The 24,548-nt window shown below is 38.9% G+C and overlaps 1 protein-coding gene across 4 annotated transcripts in view; it reads left to right on the forward strand.

The window, feature by feature from the left end:
• Window positions 1-24,548, forward strand: part of WDR7 (WD repeat domain 7) — a 421,542-nt gene that overhangs the window by 275,512 nt on the left and 121,482 nt on the right. For all 4 annotated transcript variants that reach the window (XM_060173931.1, XM_060173933.1, XM_060173934.1 and 1 more), the window contains one exon: window positions 19,632-19,818. In XM_060173931.1, the coding sequence (XP_060029914.1) occupies window positions 19,632-19,818 (187 nt within the window). The remainder of the gene's footprint in view (window positions 1-19,631; window positions 19,819-24,548) is intronic.

Below are 24,548 nucleotides of genomic sequence, written 5' to 3' on the forward strand. Positions count from 1 at the left end.
TCCCATCCATTCTTAGTCAGTCCCCCCACCTCTCTTTCAGAGCACTGCTTAGCTCTGGCTTTTGGTGATACTGGGGATTGAACCTGTGCCATCAGAGCCTCAGGCACTGAAGTCATTTTCCATAACCATTATACTATCTCCCCAGCCCCTCATCCATCTTATTTTACTTTTTTTTTCTTATTGTTTTGTAAAATGCTTTGGGGTGTGTGTGTGTGTGTGTGTGTGCGCCCACACAACTAGTTTTCTTTTTTAAAAGTTAATTTTTCAAATCTTAGTATAATATATAAATATTTGTGACTGGGTGTGGGTGACCAGGCAGTGACACACCTAGTTAAGCACACAGATTACCATGTGTGAGGACCTGGGTTTGAGCCCTGCTCCCCACCTGCAGAGGGGGAAGTTTCACAAAGCAGGTCTGCAGGTCTCTCTCAATATCTCTCTCTCTCTCTCTCTCGCTATATATATATACATATATATATATATATATATATATAGATATATAGATATATATCAAGGAAAAAGAGAGAATTAGGAAAAATGGCCATTAAGACTGGTGGATTCATTGTACAGGCATTAAGGGGATGGCAATAAAATAAAATTAAAAAAAATTAAAAGTATCCAGGACTATACAAAAAATAATGAAGGGAAGGGATAGTTTCTGTGAGGATCTAGAGAGGGGATAAGTCAAGAGCCTAACCTGTTTAGGTATGGTCTTTTTATTATCTCATTAGACTAGGAAACCAAGATGATATATACAATATACTCTTAAATCTGCAACCCACAACGACCTTGGGTCCATGCTCCCAGAGGGATAGAAAATGGGAAAGCTATCAGGGGAGGGGATGGGATATGGAGATTGGGTGGTGGGAATTATGTGGAGTTGTACCCCTCCTATCCTATGGTTTTGTTAATTTATTCTTTCTTAAATAAAAAATAAATAAATAAATAAAAATTACCTGCAGTGAATTGTATGTTTGGGGTTATAATCCTGCATCATAGCTCTCCCTACTAGTCATGAATATTAAGTCATGGAGAAGAGTAGTTTATACTGTAAAAGGGCAGGGAACAGGTGTGTAGATTTGGGATCTGGGAGCTGGGGTATAATGAGTCACAAAGAGAATCTTTCTGATTCTACTGTTTCCTCCTGAAATTCCTACCCTCTCCCTGCCATCATAAGTCATGCGTTGGCAATATGCACTTTTTTGTGTGTGTGTGTGCCTCCAGTGCTGTTGCTGGGGCTTTGTGCCTGTGTTACAAATTCACTGCTCCTAGAGGTCACCTTTCCCATTTTGTTGCCCTTGTTGTTACCCTTGTTGTTGTCATTATTTTTATTATAGTTGTCATTGTTGTTGGATAGGACAGAGAGAAATTTAGAGAGGAGGGGAAGACAGAGAGGGGGAGAGGAAAACAGACACCTGCAGACCTGCATCACTGCCTGTGAAGTGACTCCCCTACAGATGGGGAGCCAGCGGCTCAAACCGGGATCCTTACTTTGGTCCTTGCGCTTGGTGCCATGTGCGTCCAACCGGCTGCACTACTGCCTGACCCCCCTGCCCTATTCTTTAAGAAGCTTTGGTTTGAAACAAGCAAACCAAAAACTGAATGCTGTGGTTCTAAATAAGAAATCAGGTAATTTCTTATAATTATGCCATCTAAATCCAGTCTTAAATTATGCATTTAATATAAGAAGTAAATCCTGTCCTATCTATTTTTTTCCAGGTTATACTGAGTGACAATAGACTAGCAGGAAAATGTATTTCTTATTTTGATTTGCAGCATCACTTCTCTGGTCTTTAATGAAAATGAAGGCTGATTTTCCATACTCTTAAATCTTAATTTGATTATGTGATAAATTATTGAGTGAAAATTAGACCTTGTGTAGCTGTTGTACAAATTTAGTAAAAAAGCTGCATGTTGGGGGGGGGGAATATATATATATTAAAACCACACACTGGCCAATCAGGTAGGAGGCAGCTAATTGCTTCCTGTCCCTTTCGAAATTACTCAGCCTGAAAAAAGATAGCACATATTGATTTACTGTGTAGTAAATGTCCCATGTCTCTCCTCCTAACACTGAGACACACATACACCACACATACACACTAGGCCCTGCTGGCAAGAAACTGCAAATCTAACCATTTCTCTCATCAGACTTATGTAATAGCAAAATTAGGATGGAACATCTTCTCCCTTTGTAAAGAGAAATAGCATAAAATTATTACAACCCAGAAAATGAACAGCACTATATTAGTACCATGGATTCATGATGTACTTTTAAATTTAAAAGAAAAACAACTTTCTACATGGAAAATACAGGTTTTCAGATAATGTAGCATCAATTTTATCTACTTCTATGCACATACTAATATTAATCTATTTATAACTATATGTGCAATTAGAAGAAATGTCAAAACCTAGCTTATGATTTGATACTCTGGGATGAGAAGTTGCTATGATTATGTAAATCAAAATTTTATTCACCAGTGTGGTCTTTTACTTAATTTTAGGAATGACCAACTAATTTAAAGAGTATACATTTTATTCACACATCTTGCCTTTAAATCATTTAAGATTTTTATTCTGCTCTTTGTGACTTTTCTACAAACATCTGATTTTTTGGTTTGCTTTGCCTTCTTTTATGCATAGACTTCAAAATGCTAGTTTGGGTTATCCTAAAGACAAATCAGTATAATTAATAAGAAAAAAAAAAAGATCTTGCAGAGCAAGTTGCTCTGTAGGATAATCTGATTACTGGGGTTAACATTTATATTTTCAAAGTATGTTGTAGCATTTGTGTAGATGTTTGTCATCTTACAAATGTAAAATGATTACCCTTGATTTGTAACTATGGCCTTGGATTGTATCCTTGATTTGTAATTGCTTCTCTGTTTTAGGTATTCAGGATTCATCACACTACATACACATATGGCATGTTGAACTTTGTCTTGAAAGGATCAGCAAGCATCTGTATTTGTAGAAGAGAGTGTCTTATGATTGGAATGGCTTTCCTTTGTCACACTGTATGCTATTCAATATCCTTTTACTAGATACGCGTACCACCACCACCCCACACATACCCCTAGTATTTCTTTGGGTGTATATCTGCGCTTACTCATTATTTGCCATTGACATCTATCCCTACAAGAGCTCTGTTTCGGGTTTTCATGGAGCTCTGTCACTGGCTGTCCTGCAAGCCCACTAGCACCCCTTTTATCCCAGATTTCTGAATACAGGCTTAGCTGCTCCTGGAAGGCTGCTGTTTACTGGTGAGTTCCCATTAACATAGCCACCACTCCTGGGTTAGATAATGGACTCAAAGGTTAAGAGCAGAGGATCTCAACAGCTCCAATCAGCAGGGCTTTTCCAGGGCTAATTACCTCTTTACTGCACTGACTCTAATGTGACATGTTTATTGCCTTAACTAACAACTCATTAGCTTAGTTGATGTTTTTGTCAATATTAATTCGTTCATTTAAGCCAAGTCAAAGCTTAAACAAAGATGTCCAGACTGAGAAACGGGCAGCAGAGTGACTTTTGTTTGCTCATCTTTTTTTGTCTTTCTTACTCAACTTCAATAAAATAAATGTGTAGAAAGGAAACATGAAGGAGTGCTTGAATGGAGAATGTTGGTATTTGTCCATTTGCCCACATGTAAAACAATCCTGGATTTATTCCTCCTGTGGTTACTCTAGTCTCCATATCATAGTTTACTTAGTATTTAATGCTCACCCTAGGCAACATTTTTTAGTCTTTGAACACACACACACACACACACACACACACACACACACACACACACCTATATATACACATTCATATCTGTAAAGGGTTAAATTTAGCAGTTCTTTATTCCACTTGAAAGTTTTACTCTGATTATTAGAAAAGAGATAAAGTAATTTTTCATTATGATTTTATCTCTCCTCCATGCCTTCTAAAATTACTTTAAGATTTATCATGAACTAATAGCTAACTTCGCTTGATTAACCTGTGTGAATCATTTTAAGAGAAGAGACAGTTATGAAGTTATTGTGAAACACTTCATTTTTCTGCCAGATTTTTGGTTAATGCTAGTGGCATTTTCAGAAGATGTCATGAGTTTGTTTTCAAGTGATTTTAATTTAATTTTTTTCCATTTTTTACTTGTGATTAATCATTGGTTAGAAGATTGTACGATTACACTGTATACTTCCACACCTACCACCAAAGTTCTGTGTGCCCACTCTCCCACCATAGTTCTCACAAGTCTCAGAAACAGATTGCTTGCTTCTGGGTTTTTGTTTGTTTTGTTTTGTTTTACAAATTGGTGTGTATCAGCTCTCTAGATTCCACATATGAGTGAAATCATCTGAAATTATCTTTCATCTCTGCACTTACTTTACTAAGCATAATAATATCCATTTCTGCCCATTTTGTTCCAAAGGACAAAATATCATCTTTTTTTGACTGCAGAGTATTATTCCATGAAATATATATCCTATAGCTTATTTAGCCAGTCATCTGTTGATGGGCATTAAGGCTGCTTCCACTCTTTAGCTACTATGAATAATGCAGCTATGGCCATATGGGTATGCATATATCCCTTTTAATTAGTGTTTGTGTGTCCTTTGGATAAATTGCTGGATCATGAAGTAATTTAATTTTTATTTGTTGAAGGACTCTGTGTACAGTGTCCCAAATGGGGTGCACTTGTTTTATTCCCCCAGTCCCTTTTCTCCACAACCTCATCAACACCTGCTATTTCCTGTTTTGTTGATGTAAGCCATTTTCTCAGGTGTGAGCTGGTATCTCAGTGTAGTTTGAATTTGCATCTCTCTAATGATAGGTGAATTGGAGCATTTGTTCATGTGTCTGTGGGCCATGTGTATCTCTTTAGAAAATTGTCTGTCTGGGAGTTATGGACCGACCAGTTAACGTCCATGTTCAGCGGGGAAGCAATTACAGAAGGATTGAGAATGGGAAAGCTTTCAGGGGAGGGGATGGGATATGGAGATTGGGTGGTGGGAATTGTGTGGAGTTGTACCCCTCCTACCCTATGGTTTTGTTAATTTATCCTTTCTTAAATAAAAAAAAAAAGAAAGAAAATTGTCAGGAGTTGAGCAATAGCGTAGCGGGTTAAGCACACGTGATGCCAAGCGCAAGGACCAGCATAAGGATCCTGGTTTGAGCCCCCGGCTCCTCACCTGCAGAGGAGTTGCTTCACAGGCAGTGAAGCAGGTCTGCAGGTGTTTTTCTTTCCCCATCTCTGTCTTCCCCTCCTCTCTCTATTTCTCTCTTCCTATCCAACAACGATGACATCAGTAACAACAATAATAGCTACAACAATAAAACAACAAGGGCAACAAAAGGGAATAAATAAATATTAATAAAATAATGATAAAAATAAAAAAAGAAAATTGTTCAGTTGTTGGGCACATTTTTTTTATCTTTCTTTTTTAAATTTAATTAAGGAGACATGAACAAAACCATAGGATAGGAGGGGTACAACTCCACACAATTTCTACCACCCGATCTCCATGTCCCATCCCCTCCCCTGATAGTTTTCCCATTCTCTAACCCTCTGGGAGTATGGACCCAGGGTCGTTGTGGGCACATTTTTTATTGAGTTATTTTTACTTCACTTGAAGTTCTGTACCAATTCTGTATCCATGTTTGCTATCAGCCATTTGTCGGATGTGTGATGTGCAAATATCTTCTCCCCATCCCTGGATTGCCTCATTATCCTTGTGTAGTTTGCCCTTGATGTGTAGAAGCTTTTTAGTTCCATGTAGTCCCATTTATTATTGCTTCTTCTGCGTTTTTGTTTGTTTTACAAGTTGTATCAGTTCTCTAGACTCCACATATGAGTGAAACCATCTGGTAATTATCTTTTATCTCTTTACATACTTTGCTAAGCATAAAAATCTCCAGTTCTGCCCATTTTGTCCCATTGTTTTCATTTCCCCTGCTCATGGGGTTGAATCTCCAAATACATCTTTGACATGAAGATCCTGTAAAGTTTGACCTATGCATTATATAAATGTGAATTTCTAGTCTAATACCCAGGTCTTTGATCCATTTTGATTTGATTTTGGTGTATGGTGATAGGTAGTGATTTAGTTTCACTTTTCTACATGTGGCTCTCCAATTTCCCCAGTACCCATCTATTGAAGAGACCTTCTTTACCCTCATTGAATGGCTTTTGACCCCTTTGTCATCTATTACGTGGCTGTTTTATGTGTGACCTGATTTCTGGGCTGTCAATTCTCAAATTCCATTGCTCCAAGTGTCCATTTTTATTCTACTACCATGCTGTTTTAACTACTACCACTTTGTAGTATAAACTAAAGTTGGGGAACATTATACCTGGGTGTTTTAAATGAACCATTAAATTCTAAAGGAATGTGCAACTGGGTTAAAGATGGTTTTATTTTTATTTATTTATACATTTATTCTACTTCTTTGATGTCATAAACATCTACTTAAGGCAGCAAAACAGTTCTGTTGGATAATGCCTCCTTTGCCATGTGCATAACCCACCTTCGGTGCTCTGGCTTCTCTCTCTCTGGCTTTCTCTTGATCATTCTATCTGGAAAGCAAACAAGCATAAGCACATGCTCCTATTATTTAACATTTCTTGCTGATCTCTAGACTTTCTACCTTCTCTAAGGCAGAAAAAAACTCATTTGTACTAATAGCTTTTTTTTCTTCTTCTACTTTAACCGATGGATAAAATCATCTCCTATTTCAGTCTGCCATCCAAAATACATTAAAACCCAAGAGAAATTTTGTATTAAATTTTCTTTGAAGCATGTTAGCTCATTTGAAATTCAATGGAACAGAAAAACACTACTTTAAATCAAGGCAGATTTGGACTTTGCACTCTTCTCTTTATTGGATCTAAGAAACAGCTAATTACTTTGAATTAAGACTGTTTTGATTAAGCTGATATTAGGCTAATGAAGTCTGAATTATCTTTGTTAAATTAATCTCCTGATTTAGAAGAGTTGTTGTTGTTTTGTTAGATATATATATATATATATATATATATATATATATATATATATATCCTCCAGGGTTATCACTGGGGCTCAGTACCTGCACTATGAATCCAGTGCTCCTGGAGGCCATTTTTTTCCTTTTGTTACCTTTGTTGTTTATCGTTGTTATTATTGTTTTTATTGCTGTCATTGTTGTTGGATAGGACAGAGAGAAATCAAGAGGGGGGGAGAGAAAGATAGATACATGCAGACCTGTTTCACCGCTTATGAAGTGACCCCCCCTCTTCAGGTGGGGAGCCAGGGGCTCGAACTGGGATCCTTACTCCAGGTCTTGCGCTTTGCACTATGTGCGTTTAGCCCGCTGCGCTACCACCCGATCCCCTAGAAGAGTTGTTTTATTCTCTTATAAAAACAGCATTTAAAAAAAATGCAACACAGGATATTAAATATTTAAAATAAAAGTTTAATAGCTGCATTAATTGGAATCATTCATTTATAGAAATTTTTGTTAATAATTCTGTGTCGGTGAACAACGCACCTAACATTGGCGTTATTTTTACTCAAAACAAGCACTTATATCATGCAAAGCGTAGAATTCTAGATGGCATTCTGCCATTTTTGTTTCTTGATGGACATTAACAAGTGGGAAAAGGCTTCATTCACTTGGTTACACTTTGAAATAAGTGGCCAATCATTATTAATTCATTTTGCACTCATTGTAATGGCATAAATCATCATAAATTCATTTGGTTTAAAGTGCATATAATATATTCCCCATAGGAATTTGAGTAATTGAGCTATTAATTAATGCATTTTTTAAAAATAAGCCTTTTTTTCCCTTTCTTTCTCTACTATTCAGAGCCAAGAGTGGTTCATGATTCTAAGTCTGAGAACGGGTTTGTTTTAACTAGATCTATTTACTGACCTCAGAGGGACCCAGTCCCAAGAAAGAAGTTATGTATCTCACACAAGCAATAATGATGGTAAATGACATCAAGACCCCTTTGCAGCAGTCTCTGAAATGCCATGGTTTTGTAATAATTCCATTAAGAAAATGTCATTCTCTCTTGACAAACATGGCTAAACCATGACTACTGTTTTAACTTCTCATTGTCAAAACTCTTCCTTATGGCCACTGGTTTTCTCTAATCATTGACTACCAGAAAAAAAAAAATCAAAAGTTTCTTTGCCTTCTGCAAAATGCTACTTTATAACTGAGGTCCCTTATCTTGTTTCTGTGTTTATCTACTTATGCCCAAGGCCCCTCTATCCCACCCCTTTCACTCCCTCCCCAGTAACTTTCCCTTCTTATATGCTGTTTTTCTTTCCACATTTCCCTCCTCTAGCTGCCCAATGCCTATTTCCTTCTTCAGTCAGAATGTGCTGGTTGCTTGAGGGAATCACAGGTGGTCCTAGTTGTGACCAGGACCCCTATTGCTGTTCACGTTTCAGGGGGAACATACAGCTCCCTCCCATCCCTCATGCCCCATGGAATAAAATCTCAAGTGGAAAGTTGGTGGGGGTGGAGGTTTTCACTGATTTTTTTTTTTTTTTTTTTTTTTTTTTTTACAATTTTTAGAGTAATCCTTCCATACTTAGTGCCACCTTTGCAAAAATGGAAATAGGGTTTTAAGAATACTACATGAAAAGTGCACTATATCAAAGGAAAAGACCCTGGACAAGGTGGGGGAAGGATGAGTTCTCTACTATAAACTAAGTACATAAAAGAAAAAAAATTAATATATTATACTAATGTAATACCACTGTGTTGCTTCAGCAAGTCACCAGCCTTCAATTCTTATTGTATTAAAATGTTGCATTTTAAAATTAAAAAGTAAATAGAGAGAAAAAGGAAGAAAAGAAAAAGTCCACTGGGAGTGGTGGAATAGTGCAGGCATGAAACCCCAGTATTTTATTTTTAGGGTAAAAATAAACAAAATAAATAAATAAATAAATAAACTTAAGTAAATTTATTAATATTAAAGACTAAAAATTACACTACATGATTTATGTTCATGCTTGAGCACATCATCTTCACAGGATCTGTGGTCCTATGAAAATAAAAGTTTGGGTGATGGGCCAGGCGGTGGCACAACTGGCTGAGCCCACACATTACAGTGCGCAAGGACCCAGGTTCAAGCTCCTGGTCCCCACCTGCAGCGGGAAAACTTCACAACTGGTGAAGCAGGTCTGCAGGTGTCTCTCTGTCTCTCTCCCTCTCTAATTCCCCCTCCTCTCTCAATTTCTCTCTGTCTTTATCTGATAATAAATAAATAACTATTTAATTAAAAAAAGTTTGAATGATTGGGAAAAGGGTTCTCTGCCTGTGAGTGGCAATTGACGGTGTGTGTGTATTTTAAGTGAGTAAAATAAGTTTGTTAGGCTGAGGAGACGACATAATGGTTATGTGACTTTCATGAATGAGGCTTATAGGAAGGACCTAGGTTCATTCCCCAGCACCACCGTAAGCCAGAGTTGATTAGTTCTTTGGTCTCTCTCTCTCTCTCTGTTGTCTCTCATTAAAATAAAATATTTTAAAAGTATATTGTCCAGTATGCGGTAGAGATCTCAAGGTATTTGTGCATGCTTCAGGCTGTACCCTTGAGCTGAAAAGTCAAGGTGGGGAGGGAGGACTAGAACAACATCAGTGTTATTCATTATGAAATGGGCGATGCTGAAAAGAAGACCTTAGATTTATCGTAGCATGTAACTATTGTTCTTTATAATTAAGAGTGTTTTCATGTAATGGGCACTCAGGAAATGTGGGGTGCATTAATAAAGTGAGTCTGTGCTTTGTGATAAGGAGAAATAAATGGTTTAGAAAACAAATTAATTATTGTCTAAGTAATAGCACTGGCAGAAAGTGGGGCTGGCCTGGGGAGTGAGAGTGCTGTGGTGCATATGCTAATCTTTACACAGAGCTGGCCCTCATAAACAGCTCGCGACTGCAAAAACCTTAAAGATGTATTCGTTGATGAGACAGAATCGGAGTTTCGCTCTGGCATGTGCTGTGCCAGGAATCAGACTCTAGACCTTTGCCTATAATTTCCAGTTCTACTTGCTGCACTACTTCCTGAGCTGCTAAAGTATCTTTATCTATTGGATAAAGATAGCCAGAAATCGAAAGGATGGGGGAGTGATAGAGAGGGACACACACACACACATACATACACACACACACACACACACACACACACACACACACACACACACACACACACACACTGACACTGACACCTGCAGCACTACTTCACTACTCACAAAGCTTCCCCATTGCAGATGGGGACCATGGGTTTGAACCTGTGTCCTTGAACATTGTATATGTGCACTCAGTCAGGTGCACCACCACCCAGCCCCGTTTTGTTTTTATTTTTATCTTATTTTATTTATGCATTTTATCTCCAGGGTTATCATTGAGGCTCAGTGTCTGCACTACAAATTCATTGTCCCAGGAAGCCATTCTTTTTCTTTTTAAAAATATTTTATTAGTGATTTAATCATGATTTACAAAATCATCAGACAATAGGGCTGTAATTCTACACTGTCCCCACCTCCAAAGTTCTTTGTCCCCCATCTCCCTCCAGTGGAAACTGCAATAGTTCTTCCAAGATCATAGATAAGGGTTGACCCTGTCTGTCTATTTATCTATCAATCTATCTATCTGTCATCTCCCATTTTTATTCACTTCAATGGCCCTTACTTACTTTCTTTCTCTTTATAATCTGGCGGGAGCAAAGTCAAGCCTGCTGTATGGTGTGCCAACAGGCTAGGGTTAACTGCAGAGCAGGGAGTCCTGGACTAAACTGAAGCCATTTTTCCTTACATTGATAATTTAAAGACCTATTGGCTATATTGGATATGCACAAATAATACCTGGGGACAATAAAAGGAGATCCCTGGGGGAAGTACATTGTGACAACAGTTAATGGCAGTGAGTGTGACAAGACTAAAATGGCCTAGGAGCTGAAGCAGCTGTACCCATTGGGAGGCTTTCAGCAAAGGAGCTACTTATCACCACTACAGCTTCTCAGTCAGCTGGACTCAGACCAAAAGCCAGAATTACGGGTGTCTTACAGTATGAGTGGCAGACTGTGGTCTTCATTTACTTATAAAAGGTTCTATTGCTTACCCTCACCCTCAAACACCCTGCTTCCACTTACTGACATTCATGATGAGTATTAGGTTGTGTAGTTAAATAGCTAATGTTAGGCTATATGGGTAGAAGTAAGTAAACTTTCATTAGCTAAAAGTTAGTAAACTTTCCTATATGCAAAAGGTAACCAGAAGAGAGCCCCCATGGCATGTGCTTGGCTTGCAGCAGAGGATTTCTTTAGGTGGACAGCCTACTATGATCTAGTTAGGCCCATCCAAGAATGGGTTAAGAAGAAAAACTATTAGATTTAGCTCCAGTGTTTATTCATACAGAAGGTCAGAACAGGGAGATGGTCAAAACACATTTGGTCATTTCAATGGAACTTTCAAGGGGAAATTTAGACTACTCCAGACCAAGGAAACTTTCAAGGGGAGATCAGGATGCTCCATACCTAGGGAACTCTCTAAGGAAAGCGTGCCTATAATAATAATAATAATGTTGTTTAAGGTTATTCCTGATGTTAATGAAAACAATTATACATGTGATGTCATCTGTATCCTTGATGTTAATGAAAATACTCTTACACAATGTTAACTATATCCAGGCAAAAAGTGTTTAAATAATAAACCTCTGCAGACAGAGGACAGAGACGCCTCTCTCCTGCACCTGAAACAGCTGATGTGTTTCTCACTTCATTCACCTCACCGACTCCCCCTTTCCTTCAGGGACCCTGAATTACTTTCACCAGGGCTGGCTCCCAGCAATTATCTTTATTTACTGGATAGAGAGACAGACATCTGGGGGTTGGGGTGGTGCTAGAGAAGGAGAGAGATACACCTGCAGACCTGATTTACCACTTAGGAATCTTCTCCCCTGCAGGTGGGCACTGGGGATTGAAGCTGGGTCCTTGCACATGGTAACATGTGTGCTCAACCAGGTGTGCCACTACCAGCCTTTCCCTCCCCACTTTCTTTCTAAGTCACATCTACACCTATTACTATTTCTGAGTGTCCTTCCTTTTTTCTTTTTCTCTCTCAGATAAAAGAAACAGTGCCTGACTTCCTCTTGTGTTTTCCAGATTCTCTTCCCTCTCATTGCTACTATAAAAACAAAAATTCCCAGTGAAAAACATTTCTGGTCCCGGTGAGTTGGGTTCAGATCCCTCTGGTTATCTTCTCCTAACATTTCCTCCTTCTGGGAGCATAGACCTAAATTTTTTGAGGGGGCACAGAGGAAAGGAATTCTGGCTTTTGTAACTGTTTCTCCAATGGATGGGCTGTCAGCCATTTTTTTCCCTCTTTGATAGGACAGAGAGAAATTGAAAGGGGAAGGGGAGATAGAGAGAGAAAGGGAGAGACAGAGAAACACATGTAGTAGCTGCTCCACCAGTAGTGAAGTGTCTCCCCAGCAGGTACAGAGCAGGGTCTCAAACTGGGTCCTTCCACATGCTAATGTATCCACTTAACTAGGTGCACCGCCGCCCAGCCCACTATATATATATATATTAATTAACAGTCTTGATTGGTCAGTTCATTATGGGAAAATACACATCTTGCCAAAATACCAGATTGACCTTAAGGTAGCAAGGTCACTTTTTAAACAGAAGCTTACATAGACTCTACTTTGTTATCTTTGTTTTGATCTTTTTTATTTACTTCTTTTTTAAAATATTTATTTATTCCCTTTTGTTACCCTTTATTTTTTTATTTATTTGCATTTTGCTGTTACAGCAAAGTGTAAATAGTCACTCGCAGGTTTGCTCTTCTGTAGCACTTTTTAAAATCAGTAAGCTTAAGTTGGATCACCCTAAAAAAAAAAAAAAACAGGATAAAACAGCTCTAAAATATGAGGTATTGCTCTTACTGTTGACTGCATGACAACAGAATTAGTTTCTCAACAGCCAGAGGGTCTGAGTTAATTGTGATTTATCCAATGCTAGATTTTAGTGCCTTCTGCTTTTTCAAGGGTTTGTTTTGTTGTGATTTGTTTTCCAGTGTTCTGAGACTGTCTGCCTTTTGGAACTTATTTGTACATTTGGCTAGACTTACAATGGGGTGTTCATGGTGGGGAGCTGCGCTCTAAATTCCACTACAAATCTGTCACATTATCTCTGCTGCTCATCTATCTTGTGAGTAAGAAAGACCAATAATTTGATAACTTGACCTTGAGTATGGGTCCAGACTTACTTGAATAATACTGAATTCCACCCTGTAACAAGTTGAGGTAGGAGTCTGTTGGCATCAGTTAGGAGCCAGTGGCTGGTAATAGAACTTATTAGTCGTGATTCTTAGAGTAGGAGGTTTCCCAGGGCAGTGCATTTTCTACAAATGGCAGTTGTTATTACACTGAAATATCATGGGGTCAGTAAAAATTTTCAAAACGAAAAACTAAAACTTTAAAAATATTTTAAATTTTCTATTTTGTATAGACAAAAAAAAAACACTGCCTTCATTATTTTATAAAAACTCCTTATTTTAATCAAGAAACGTACTAAGAACATAACTTGAGAATTAACATTTATTTTAATGAAGTACATTTATGAGAAAACTTATTAAGTTATTTAAATTTGTTTCATTTCAAAATTGTGCCAGGAGCCAGTACAGGCAGATTTTTTTTTTTTTTTATCTGTGTAGAAGTTTGTTGACTGAGATAGACAAATAAGGAATTATAGTTCTCAAAGTATTTGCCAAAACAACAATTACATGCTCCGTGCTTAGTGAATATAAAGCACAGTACTTTCTTAATTCAAAGACTATATATATTTCATGTGGCCCAGCGAGTTTATTCATTTAGCAGCTATATAAAGGTAATAAAATAAAACAGAAATAAATTAAACTTTAGGTGATAGGATTAACTTTAGACAATAGAATAAATGTCAAAAGATGTCTCAGTATTGTTTGTTAAATTGTGTGTATGATAGTTATTATATCAAAAAGAACAATTTCCTTCTGAAGTAGCAGGGAAGACATAGTAGGAATCTCTAACTTCCTACCCAATAGCTTTCTCATCTTTCATGTGCACAAAACCTCAGTTTTATTGAAAATGACAATAAACATCCTGCCAATAAACTGTATTTTCCTTCCTTCCTTGAAGTGAGGGGAATTAAGATATAATTTGAGCCGACAGTATGGAGTGAGGTTCTAAGAAGCCTGACTTGAGGGCACCTGTGTTTTTAGCCAGTCATCTGATGATGGACATTCAGGCTGCTTTCACTCATTGGCTATTGTGAATAATTCAGCTATGAGCATAGGAGTGCCTATGTCCCTTCTAATTAGTGCTTGAGTGTCTACTGGATAAATGCCTAAGGTGATTCCATTTTAATTTGGTTAAGGACTCTCCATACAATCTTCTCAGGGGCTGGGCCAGTTTGCGTTCCCACCAGAAGTGAAGCAGAGTCCCCCTTTCTTCACAATCTCTCCAACACCTTGTCCTCTCCTGGTTTGTTAATGTAAGCCATTCTCTCAGGTGTGAGAATGGGCGCCTGTGTTTTCACCCTTCACCCTTTATTCTGCCTGGGAGGTGAGTGTAGTGTATGCAGTTAACCACTCTGTGGTTAACTTGCAGAAGACAATTGCAGCAATCTTGGTATGATTTTATTTAGCTCTTGGACCAATGATAGCAATCTTCTCATTGTATGAGAAAGGATTAAATACATGTTTTGTCTAATCTTTCCTGGGAGACCTTGCAGCTGAATATTATTACTTAGTTTAGGAAGAGGAAGAGATGGCTGGAAATTGATCATAAAGGATACAGTTTTGAATCCCATGTTGGATAGTGTGTCATGAATAAAACATGGGTGAAAAAATACAAGTTATATACAAGATGTGGACTGCTCATTACATGTAGACTGTACTACAGAGGCCTGGAATCCTTAATCAGGTCTGCAGTGAACCACTTCCCTTACATAGATTTTAGGTATGACATCCAAAACACAAGACGAGATAGGATTTTAAAAATCCTTTCAATCAAAAAGTTCTATTATTCTAATTAATCCCATCTGACCAGGGGTGAATTGAAAGGAATTAAAAAGGCAATAGGTCTTACCCTTTTCTAATCACAAGACAACCTAGGCTTGACCTTTTTGAAATAAAATCTGGTCAGATCTCTCCTTTGCTTAAAACTTTCCAATCATTCCTCACTGTCATCAAAATAAACCAATTTAGCATGGCATAAAAGGCCCTTTGTGATGAGACTCTAGTGACCTGGCCTGAGTCGTGTCTCTCTGTTGTATTTCATCAACCTCTTTTCCTCCCTTGACCATGATCTCGATACTCTCTCCCCTCCCCAAGGAGATTCCAGCCACATTGAGCTACATGTCATTCCCTAAATCTTGTCACATACTTTCTCACTTCCTTATCTTTAGATAGGCTCTTGTCTCTACCTACAACACTCTCTCTCTTTTTGAGTGGTCAACTCTGTTTTAGATCTTGGTGTGGAGGTTACCTTTCCCTAGAAGCTTTTTCGTGTCCATAAGCTGGGGTTGAGAGCCTTGGTTAAATCTTGTGTTTATGATGTATATATATAAAATACCTGTTCAGAGCTGGCAGAGTAGCTCATTCGGATAGTGTGCTGCTTAGCCATGTGCACAGCCCAGGCTCGAGTCCAGCCCCAACCGCACTGAAGGAAGCTTTGGTGCTGTAATATATATATATATATATATATATATATATATCTGTTTCTGTCTCAGTCTCTCCTTATCTCTATAAAAAAATGTTATAAAAAAAATATCTGCTTGATCACCTGTCTCCTGAACCAGAATGATTTCTTTAAGAGGAAGAAGTGACTGTTGTTACTCTAGCACATTGAACAGTTCATTAACTAGTCATTACAAAAATGGAGAAGTTGAGACTAAATTGTAGAAATTCTTGAGTGAAATAGCAGTATGTTGAAATTATTTACTCACAACATTGGAAAGCCATTGTGAAGGCATGAATCTTGATGGCAAGTGATGCCGTCATTCTCCTCCGTGCTTGTTCAGTGAGGCACAGTGGAGTGGTGGTGGATTTACAGCAAAGAAGGACATATATGTTTCAGCGCACAATTACATTCTACCTCATACAGATTAAAATGCAACTTTCCTTGGGTACCACATGTTGAGGCACAATTTAAAGAGATAAATTTAAAATTCAACTGTGAAAGTACTAGCGGCATCTAGTTTTTATGGCCATGGTTCATTTTGCAGACCATCTGTAATCTATGGAATCGTAAGTTAGAAAACCTTAAAATTAGAGACTATAAATACATACAGGATTAAGTTTTTTATATTTTTATAGTCATATGGTTATTTTATTTATTTAAATTATTTTTATTAGTGATTTAATATTCATTTAAAAATTAAGGTGTTATATATATGTGTCCATGCTGCTGACCAAATTCCCTCACCAGAGTTCCTCTGACCCACCTACTTCCATCTGATAATCACCACAGTTTTCATAAAGTCTGTGACAGTCTAGTTACTTTCTTCTGCTAGGTTTTGATTTTGATTTTTGCCATTGTTATCTATATTTCCATGTGATTGAAGCCATCTTGTATTCGTATGTCACTCCTTTGCTTCTTTCATTTATAGTAATCATCTTCAGTTCCATTCATTTTGTCCTAAATAAATACACATCACTTCTTTAACTGCAGAGTAGCTATGCCACCATTTATAAAGAGCTGGCTCTTCAGTGTCAACAGAAAGAATATGTGATTAGCAAGGGTGAAGCCTGAGACCCCCTAGATTAGTCCTTCAGAACATTAGTGACAATATGTCTGGTAACATTAGTCATAAGCATTTTATTAATCACCAGACTAGAAATTCAAATATTCCACATGAATCCTCTCCCTCCTTTATCTGTCTGTTTGGAATAAGTTATCTGAGACTGCTATTGGGATTTAAACATCCATAATGGCCTCTGTAAGCCCAATACAGACCATTGTAAGAAAAACAAATTTACCAGATTTAAATTTTGCATGTGAAGTAAGTCACTGTCCCTTCTTCTCTTGATGTCTGTCACATGTCCTGCTCCAACTGTATGGGGATCATTGCTTTATATTATCTAGAGACTAATTTGAACCAAAAAAGGTAGATCAAGGTGGCACTTAGTGATTAGAGTGCATGCCTTCTATGCCCTAGACTCTGTTCCATTCTGAGAACTGTATATGACATGGCCTTGTTCTTTCTTCTTCTCCCAGCGAATGCTTTAAATTAAACATAAAAATGAACTTAAAAAGTGAAGAAGACATTGCGGGTAAAATGGTTTTTGTTTGTTTATTTGCTTAACTCTGAGATTCCTGAGTGAAATAGATAGTGATTTAAGGTGAGGGTGGCAGGACTATAGGGAAGCAGTATTTCCTTCCAAGCTGGGCATCTTCCCTGCCAAGGAACAGAGGTGACACTGGGGGCCACTGTGGGGCGGGGTGGGTCTGTGGTCTTTTGGAGGACCCTTTATGATGTCCCATCTTCTGTCATTTCACTGGAGGGCAGATGATTGCATTCTATCCTTTCCATTTGGTCAGAAGAGTTATGTAAAATATGAGATCGTCCACTTATTATTATTGCTCTCAGGGAAAAAAAAAATGTCCGGGTGGTGAGCAAGTTGCCTCTCAAATTTCCACCACAGTGGCTATGGGAAGCCAACACACTCCTCAGCAGACTGCTAGGAGCAGGAGCCAGACTGCTCCTACCCATAATGAATACAGAAACGGTAGAGTGCAGTTAAGGAAAATGATGATTGAAATGCTATAAAACATTGTACTTAGGAAATGTTACTTCCCCTTTGCAATATTATTTTCCAAGGATACACCCCCAGGGAGCCCTATCGCCTAGATTGGCAGCCATTGCCGCTGTTTCAGAGTATCTGCAGAGAACACCAGTGGGGGGTGTCTTCAGCTCAGAAATCAAGAATAAACAGGGAAGTAGTAGATTTCCTGGTATTCTGAAATATGATTCTGGTAAACTGGGACAGCCAGGGAGTGTAGAATGGCTCCTGAAAGAAAGGCAGACCCCTTTCCAACTTGAGGTCTATGCTGAGGCAAAAGCAGAGTGCTTGGTGGTTTAAGAGATACAAAGTTATATGAAATACAGAGCTAAACCAGTCATTTGGAAAGATGGAATATGTACAGAAATGTTTTTTTTTTTAATGCCACATGACTCTATAAAAACAAACAGACTTGGGTTTGGGATGATGGCTCAGCAGTAGAGCTTATGGCTTCTATGTGTGACACTTTGGGTTTGGTCCTTAGCACTGCTGTGGTGTGTGTGTGTGTGTGTGTGTGTGTGTGTGTGTGTGTGTGTTCGCACGTGTTGTGATTGTGTATCATACACAAGGGGTATAGAGAACCTCTTCTAAGTTGCAATTTGCTTTTCACAAATGCTGGTTCTTTTTCTTTTTTTTTTTTTTTCCTTTTTAGTTCAAAACGTCTTTTGCACTTCCATAGCCATTAGTCTTTTTAACATAAAGGAATATATGTTGATTATAGTCTAGATAATGTTGTCTGGCTTGTCTGGGTGGTGGCATAGCTGGTTGAGCACACACATCATGATGCAGAAGGACCCAGGCTCAAGCCCATGGGCCCCCACCTACAGTGGGAACGCTTCAGAAAAAAGCAGTGCTACTGGTATTTCTCTTTCTCTCTCCTTCTTTATCTCCTCCTTCCCTCTTGGTTTCTCTCTGTCTCTATCCAATAAATAAATACACGAGTAAATAATAGGAAAAATACAAGAATAACAAAAATATTATGCTGGGAGCCAAAACCTTAGCTAAGTCTCTCACATAACCGGTGAACAGACATTCTGATCATTGTAACTGTGATTACCATCTAACTGTTTGGAAAGTTGCTCACCCACCTCCCTCCCCCCACTACCTTAGCAGAACTTCCTCATGGTGTGTGCTTAAAATGCGGCTGTAAAATAAAATTTTCAGAGCTTGATCAGAAACCTGTCTTGCTCTTGTTCTTCGTGTCTCTTGTCCCCTCCATTCTCTCGCCCCCTACCCTAGGTTTCCGTCGATAACCCCGCAGGCCGGGACAATATTATTTTTTTATTTATTTTCTTTTGTTGCCCTTGTTGTTTTATTGTTGTAATTATTATTGTTGTTGTTACTGATGTTGTTGTTGTTGGACAGGACAGAGAGAAATGAAGAGAGGAGGAGAAGACAGAGAGGGGGAGAGAAAGCTAGACACCTGCAGACCTGTTTCGCCACTTGTGAAGCGACTCGCCTGCATGTGGGAACCGGAGGCTTGAACCAGGACCCTTACGTCAGTCCTTGAGCTTTGCACCATATGCGCTTAACCCGCTGCGCTACTGCCTGACTCCCAACAAAAAATTTTTTTAAAAGAATTATTAGACCCCACCTCAGGGGGAAAGCTTTGTGAGCTGTGAAGTAGTTTTGCAGGTCTGTTTGTCTGTCTCCCTATCCCCCCTTCCATCTTGATTTCTTCCTCTCTGTCCCTTGAACCCTCTTCTATTCAAATTAAAAAAAAAAAATCCAACATGGTTTACATTTTGAAAAGGTGCTTCAAAGAAAACAACCTAGAAGTAAAATTACTTTATTGCTCTGCCCTTGATTTTGTCATTCCAGGTAAGGCACTGACATTTCTTCTGCTACAGCCGCCTAGCCCCAAACTCCCTCCCCACAGTACTATCCGAAGAACAGCCATCGATCTGATTGGCCGTGGCTTCACGGTGTGGGAGCCCTACATGGACGTGTCTGCAGTCCTAATGGGGCTTCTCGAACTCTGTGCTGATGCGGAGAAGCAGCTTGCCAAGTACGTACTCCATTCCAGTTAGCCTGACTTAAGTTTTGCTTGTTTTGATGGTTGTCAATATTTGGTAAATGGTGGTTTTTGTTTTTTTTTTAATGACACATCGAGTTAAGTACACATAGTACTAAGTGTAAGGGCCCACGCAAAAATCTGGGTTCGAGCCCCCGCTCCCCACTTGCTAGGCGGATGCTTCACAAGCAGTGAAGTAGGTCTGCAAGTGTCTTTTTTTCTCCTCTTTTCTTTTCTTTTCTTTTTCTTTTCTCTTCTTTCCTCTTCTTTTCTTTTCTTTCTTTCTTTTTTTTTTTTTTGGAAATAAGGTATTTTTATTGAAGTGACTTTGGGAAAATAAGATCAAAATAAGAATATTTTGTTTTATAACTACTTGATAAAATAGTAAGTATAATTAATACAAATGTAGTTTCTATCAGGCTTAGACTCACCTAAAACTATCTGAGGTGATGGACTCTGATTTTTTTTTTTTCCTCATAGGATAAGAGGGGTACAATTACCACAGTTGCCACTACCAGAGTTCCATATCCCATCCCCTCCCTTGAAAACGTTCCTGTTTTCCTCTGGGAGCATGGACCCAGGATTATTATGGGGTGCTGAAGGTGGAAAGTCTGACTTTTGTAATTGCTTCTCTGCTGGATATAGGTGTTGGCAGGTCCATCCATACTCCTAGACTGTTTATACCTTCCCTAGTGGGGCAGGGATCTGGGGAGGTGAGGTTCCAGGATACATTGGTGAGGTCATAGTAGCATCTGCAACTTGGTGACTGAAAAAGCATTAAGATATAAAGCAGAACAAATTGTTTAATAATCAGGAACCTAAAGGTAAAAACTATAGCAGATGAGATTTGGGGTCTCTATTTTGGAAAAAGCTAGCAGGTCTGTTTTAGGTATAATCCAGGGGACCCATGACTTTACTAATTTTTGCCTGAGCCCAACAGTTAACATGCAGATAGGCCAAAGGTATTGTCTGGGGAGATGGTGTCAGAGTTGGAAATATGACTAGAAAGCTGGATCAGGGAAGAGAGTAGCTCCAAATATGGGACAACTATCTACATATGGTTAACTGAAAAGTCCCATCCATTTGATTTGGGGCCCATATTCAGCACTGGAGCCAGTGCAACCTCTGCATTCCTGTAAATCTGAGCTGGTATTCTGTGGTCAAAGTTAGGAATATTCTAGGCTGCACTCATTGCTGGACCCTTCTTCCTCGAGTGGTAGAGTATTTTGGCCCAATCTCCCTTCAGAGAATGAGACATTGTTGACCCACATTGAGGGCAAGGTCCTGTAGGGCCCACAAAGGGGTGCATTATGTTGTTTGTGATGGAGATGACCAATGACAGTGGAGAGAGGGATCTAATTAAAAATCTAGACCCATTATGTCTATGTGGGAATCCTAGGATTCCCTAACTAGGGCCCCGGGTGATGGGGTGGGCTGGTAGTAATCAAAAAAGCCATCATTAAAGTGTGCCTGCCTCTTGCCCTTATCCAACTTCTGTAGTCCTTACTTCGTCTAACAAGGTTAACCTTGGAGCGATTGAGGGAAGTGAAATTTTCTCTCCCTTTCTATCTCCCCCTTGTCTCCTCTCTCAATTTCTCTCTTGTTATCCAGTAAAAAATGGAAAAAATGGCTGTCAGGTGCAGTAGATTATAAGTGCCAACACCGAGTGCCTGCAATAACCTGGGAGGCAGAAAAAAAAAAAAGGTTGTATTTATTTATTATCCAGAGAGAAAGAGAACCTATAGTCTTTCTGTTGGTTCTCTGTTCTCAGGAGATGGAAACTGAAAAGTAACGAAACGTGAGATTAGAATAAGAATGCTTTGTTTCTGTTGACAGACTGGACATTTCAGTCCAAGATCCCAAGGAAGGTTGGCAGGCAGAGTAGATTCAGACCTGGGCAACTGCCCTCTCATGACTGTCATGCTCCCTAAATTTCCTCTTTGTTTCTCTAGCAGTCTGCTTCTCAGCAAATTATGCCACTTCTCTACTTCCGTTCTGTCTAGAAAATAGGGCTAATTAAAGTATCTATCTCATAAGACTGATATTAAAGTTTATGCTTGTAAGATGCTTAGAAGAATTCCAAGCACATATTAAGAGATTAAATGGATGTTAACCTTCTGATAGAAGCATGGAAGATGTTTCCATTGTTAATGGTGTAGGTGTTGATTCCTTTGTCAGTGGTCTCAGTGCTGATTCCAATCCACTATCTTAATGTTGGCTAGGTTAAGAGCCAGTCATTTCTAGGACGAGCATTTCTAAAGGTTTTCTATTAACTTTGAAGATGAGAAGGGGATGTTAACTCCTGAGTTTGCCACAATAGTAAAAGGTAGCTGGCAAAATCCCAACACACATTTCCAACCTTTTGCCCTCCTGAGATATAGCTGCCACATACACCCTCCAAAACGTCAACACACCTTTTCCACAGCCCTTCCTGGGTCTCTTCAGAAGACGTTAACTTTTTTTTTCTTCTTACTTTCTAAAACTTGAATCTCGTTTTCTCAACTATTTTTAAAATTTGAGCCAAACAGAATTTCAACAGAATGCACTCTTGTGGGGAGGAGAAGTGATTGGCTCATCTTTTTTGGTTTAATGTTTAATAACTTGTGTTAAAATAAGCTCGCATGAAGTTTCTATCAACAGGGACCAGTTGGTGGCACACCTGTTTGAATGTACATGCTACAATGTGTAAGGATCCAGTTTTAAGCTCCCAGTCCTTACCTGCCAGGGGAAAGCTTTGTGAATGGTGAAGCAGAGCTACAGGTGTCTCTGTCTCTCTCCTTCTCTATCACCCCATTCCCTCCACTTCTGATGGTCTTTAGCCAATGAAAAAAGATAATAATTTTTTTAAAGTGTACTATTAAAAAAAGTTTCTGTCAGCAAAGATAAACTGCTTCTGCTTTCTGTACATGTAGTGTGTCCACAGACACAGATACTATAGTTTATCCAAAAGTGATTTAGATCTTGCTACTACATTTTTTTCTGTTGTGAAGATTAGTATGATGCTGTATACACAGCTCTGAATAAATGAAGTATCAGCATAAAGCCTGGAGGAGTCCAATGTAATTTTCATTATGATAAATTGCATAATAAGCAGAAAATGTTTGCTTATTAATCTGTAACAAGATTTAGATTGAAAACGGCCTGTTACATCCATGACACACTGGGTACAGGCTGTAGCTGGACTGAAATGGGGTGAAACGGAGCAGCGATGTTTGCAAAAGTAACGTGTGCCGCTTGTCCTGGTACCCTCCTGGGCTGCCCTCTTTGTGCCTGATTTACAGAACTGCTCAGCTGCCCCACCCCTGGCTGTGAGGTTCTACTTGCTTTGTGAAGAGGCTTCATGTTAAGCTTGTGCTTTGTAAAATTTCGGTTCTTATTTTTTTCTTGGAAACAAAAAGAAAATCACGTAAACAGCATTGTTCTTTTTGATCCCATCCTTGTGAATTTATGCAGGGGGAGGTTGAGCGCTTGGGGTTGTGGCAGCTAGCTCAAGCCAGCTTCCTTGTGCTGGAGAATATACACGACAACAGAGTGTCTGTCTTTCAACCCCCCCTCTCCCATTTGTCTTCATCCTCTGTCAGAGACAACTCCTGAGAGATCTCCTGAAAAACTACATATGGCTCAAGATTAATAGGACATTTTCCCAGAATTAATCATGCCTTTTTATTGGTGACCTGGAAAGTGGCTCAGAATATAAAAGCCATGCCTTGCATGCCAAAACCTCCAGGTTTGATCCCTGACATTGCAAATGACTAAGTAGTGCTCTGGTCTCTGTCTGTCTCTGTCTCATCAGACAAATATGTTAAAATAAAATTTCTTTTTTTAAAAAAATTATTTATTTATTATTGGCTAGAGACAGAGAAATTGAGAGGGGAACAAGATAGAAAGGGAGAGAGACAGAGAGACACCTGCAGCACTATATCACCACTTGTGAAACTTTCCTCCTGCAGGTGGGGACCAGGGGCTTGAACCTGAGGCCTTGCATATTGTTATGTGTGCACTTAACCAGGTGTGCCACCGCCTGGCCCCCCAAATCTTTCTTTTATAAATATAACTTTAGAAGTGTACATCTTTGAACTCAAAGTACAATGACAGGTTTTCTAATGTTTTAAAGTACATTACATAAGCACACATTAAGTTGTGATTATGTGGAAGGAACCATGTCAGTAGTATGTGTAGTTTTACAAAGTTGCCTCAGAGGAAGATCTTGCTTCCCAGTACTTGTCATCTTACAGGAAAGCTAATATCTGTTCAAAGATAACTCCCATAGCAAGAGAGGGAGAGGGAAAAGATATGGGTGTTCAGAAATTGAGATGAATCACAGTTCTACAAGTCTTTCACTTGAATAATTATGAGAAAAAAAGACAAAAAACAAGGATATGCAAAAGGGAAGGACAGGCATGTCAACAGATGTTAACCAGGGGCTGGGTGGTGGCGCACCTGGCTGAGCGCACATGTTAAAATGCTCAAGGACCCGAGTTCCAGCCCCCCGGTCCCCATCTGCAAGGAGAAAGCTTTGCAGTGGTGAAGTATTGCTGCAGGTGTCTCTCTGTCTCCCTCTCCTTCCTCCCTTCATGTTTCAATTTCTGAATGTCTATTCAATGAATAAATAAAGACAATAACAATAATTTTTTTAAAAAAGATGTTAACCAGTATCTTAAGACAGGCTTATTGAAGGGTCAGTATTGTTTTTAACTAATTGTATTCAATCATTCTTTGAATAA

This window comes from Erinaceus europaeus, chromosome 15 (genome assembly GCF_950295315.1).
Source record: "Erinaceus europaeus chromosome 15, mEriEur2.1, whole genome shotgun sequence".
NCBI lineage: Eukaryota > Metazoa > Chordata > Mammalia > Eulipotyphla > Erinaceidae > Erinaceus > Erinaceus europaeus.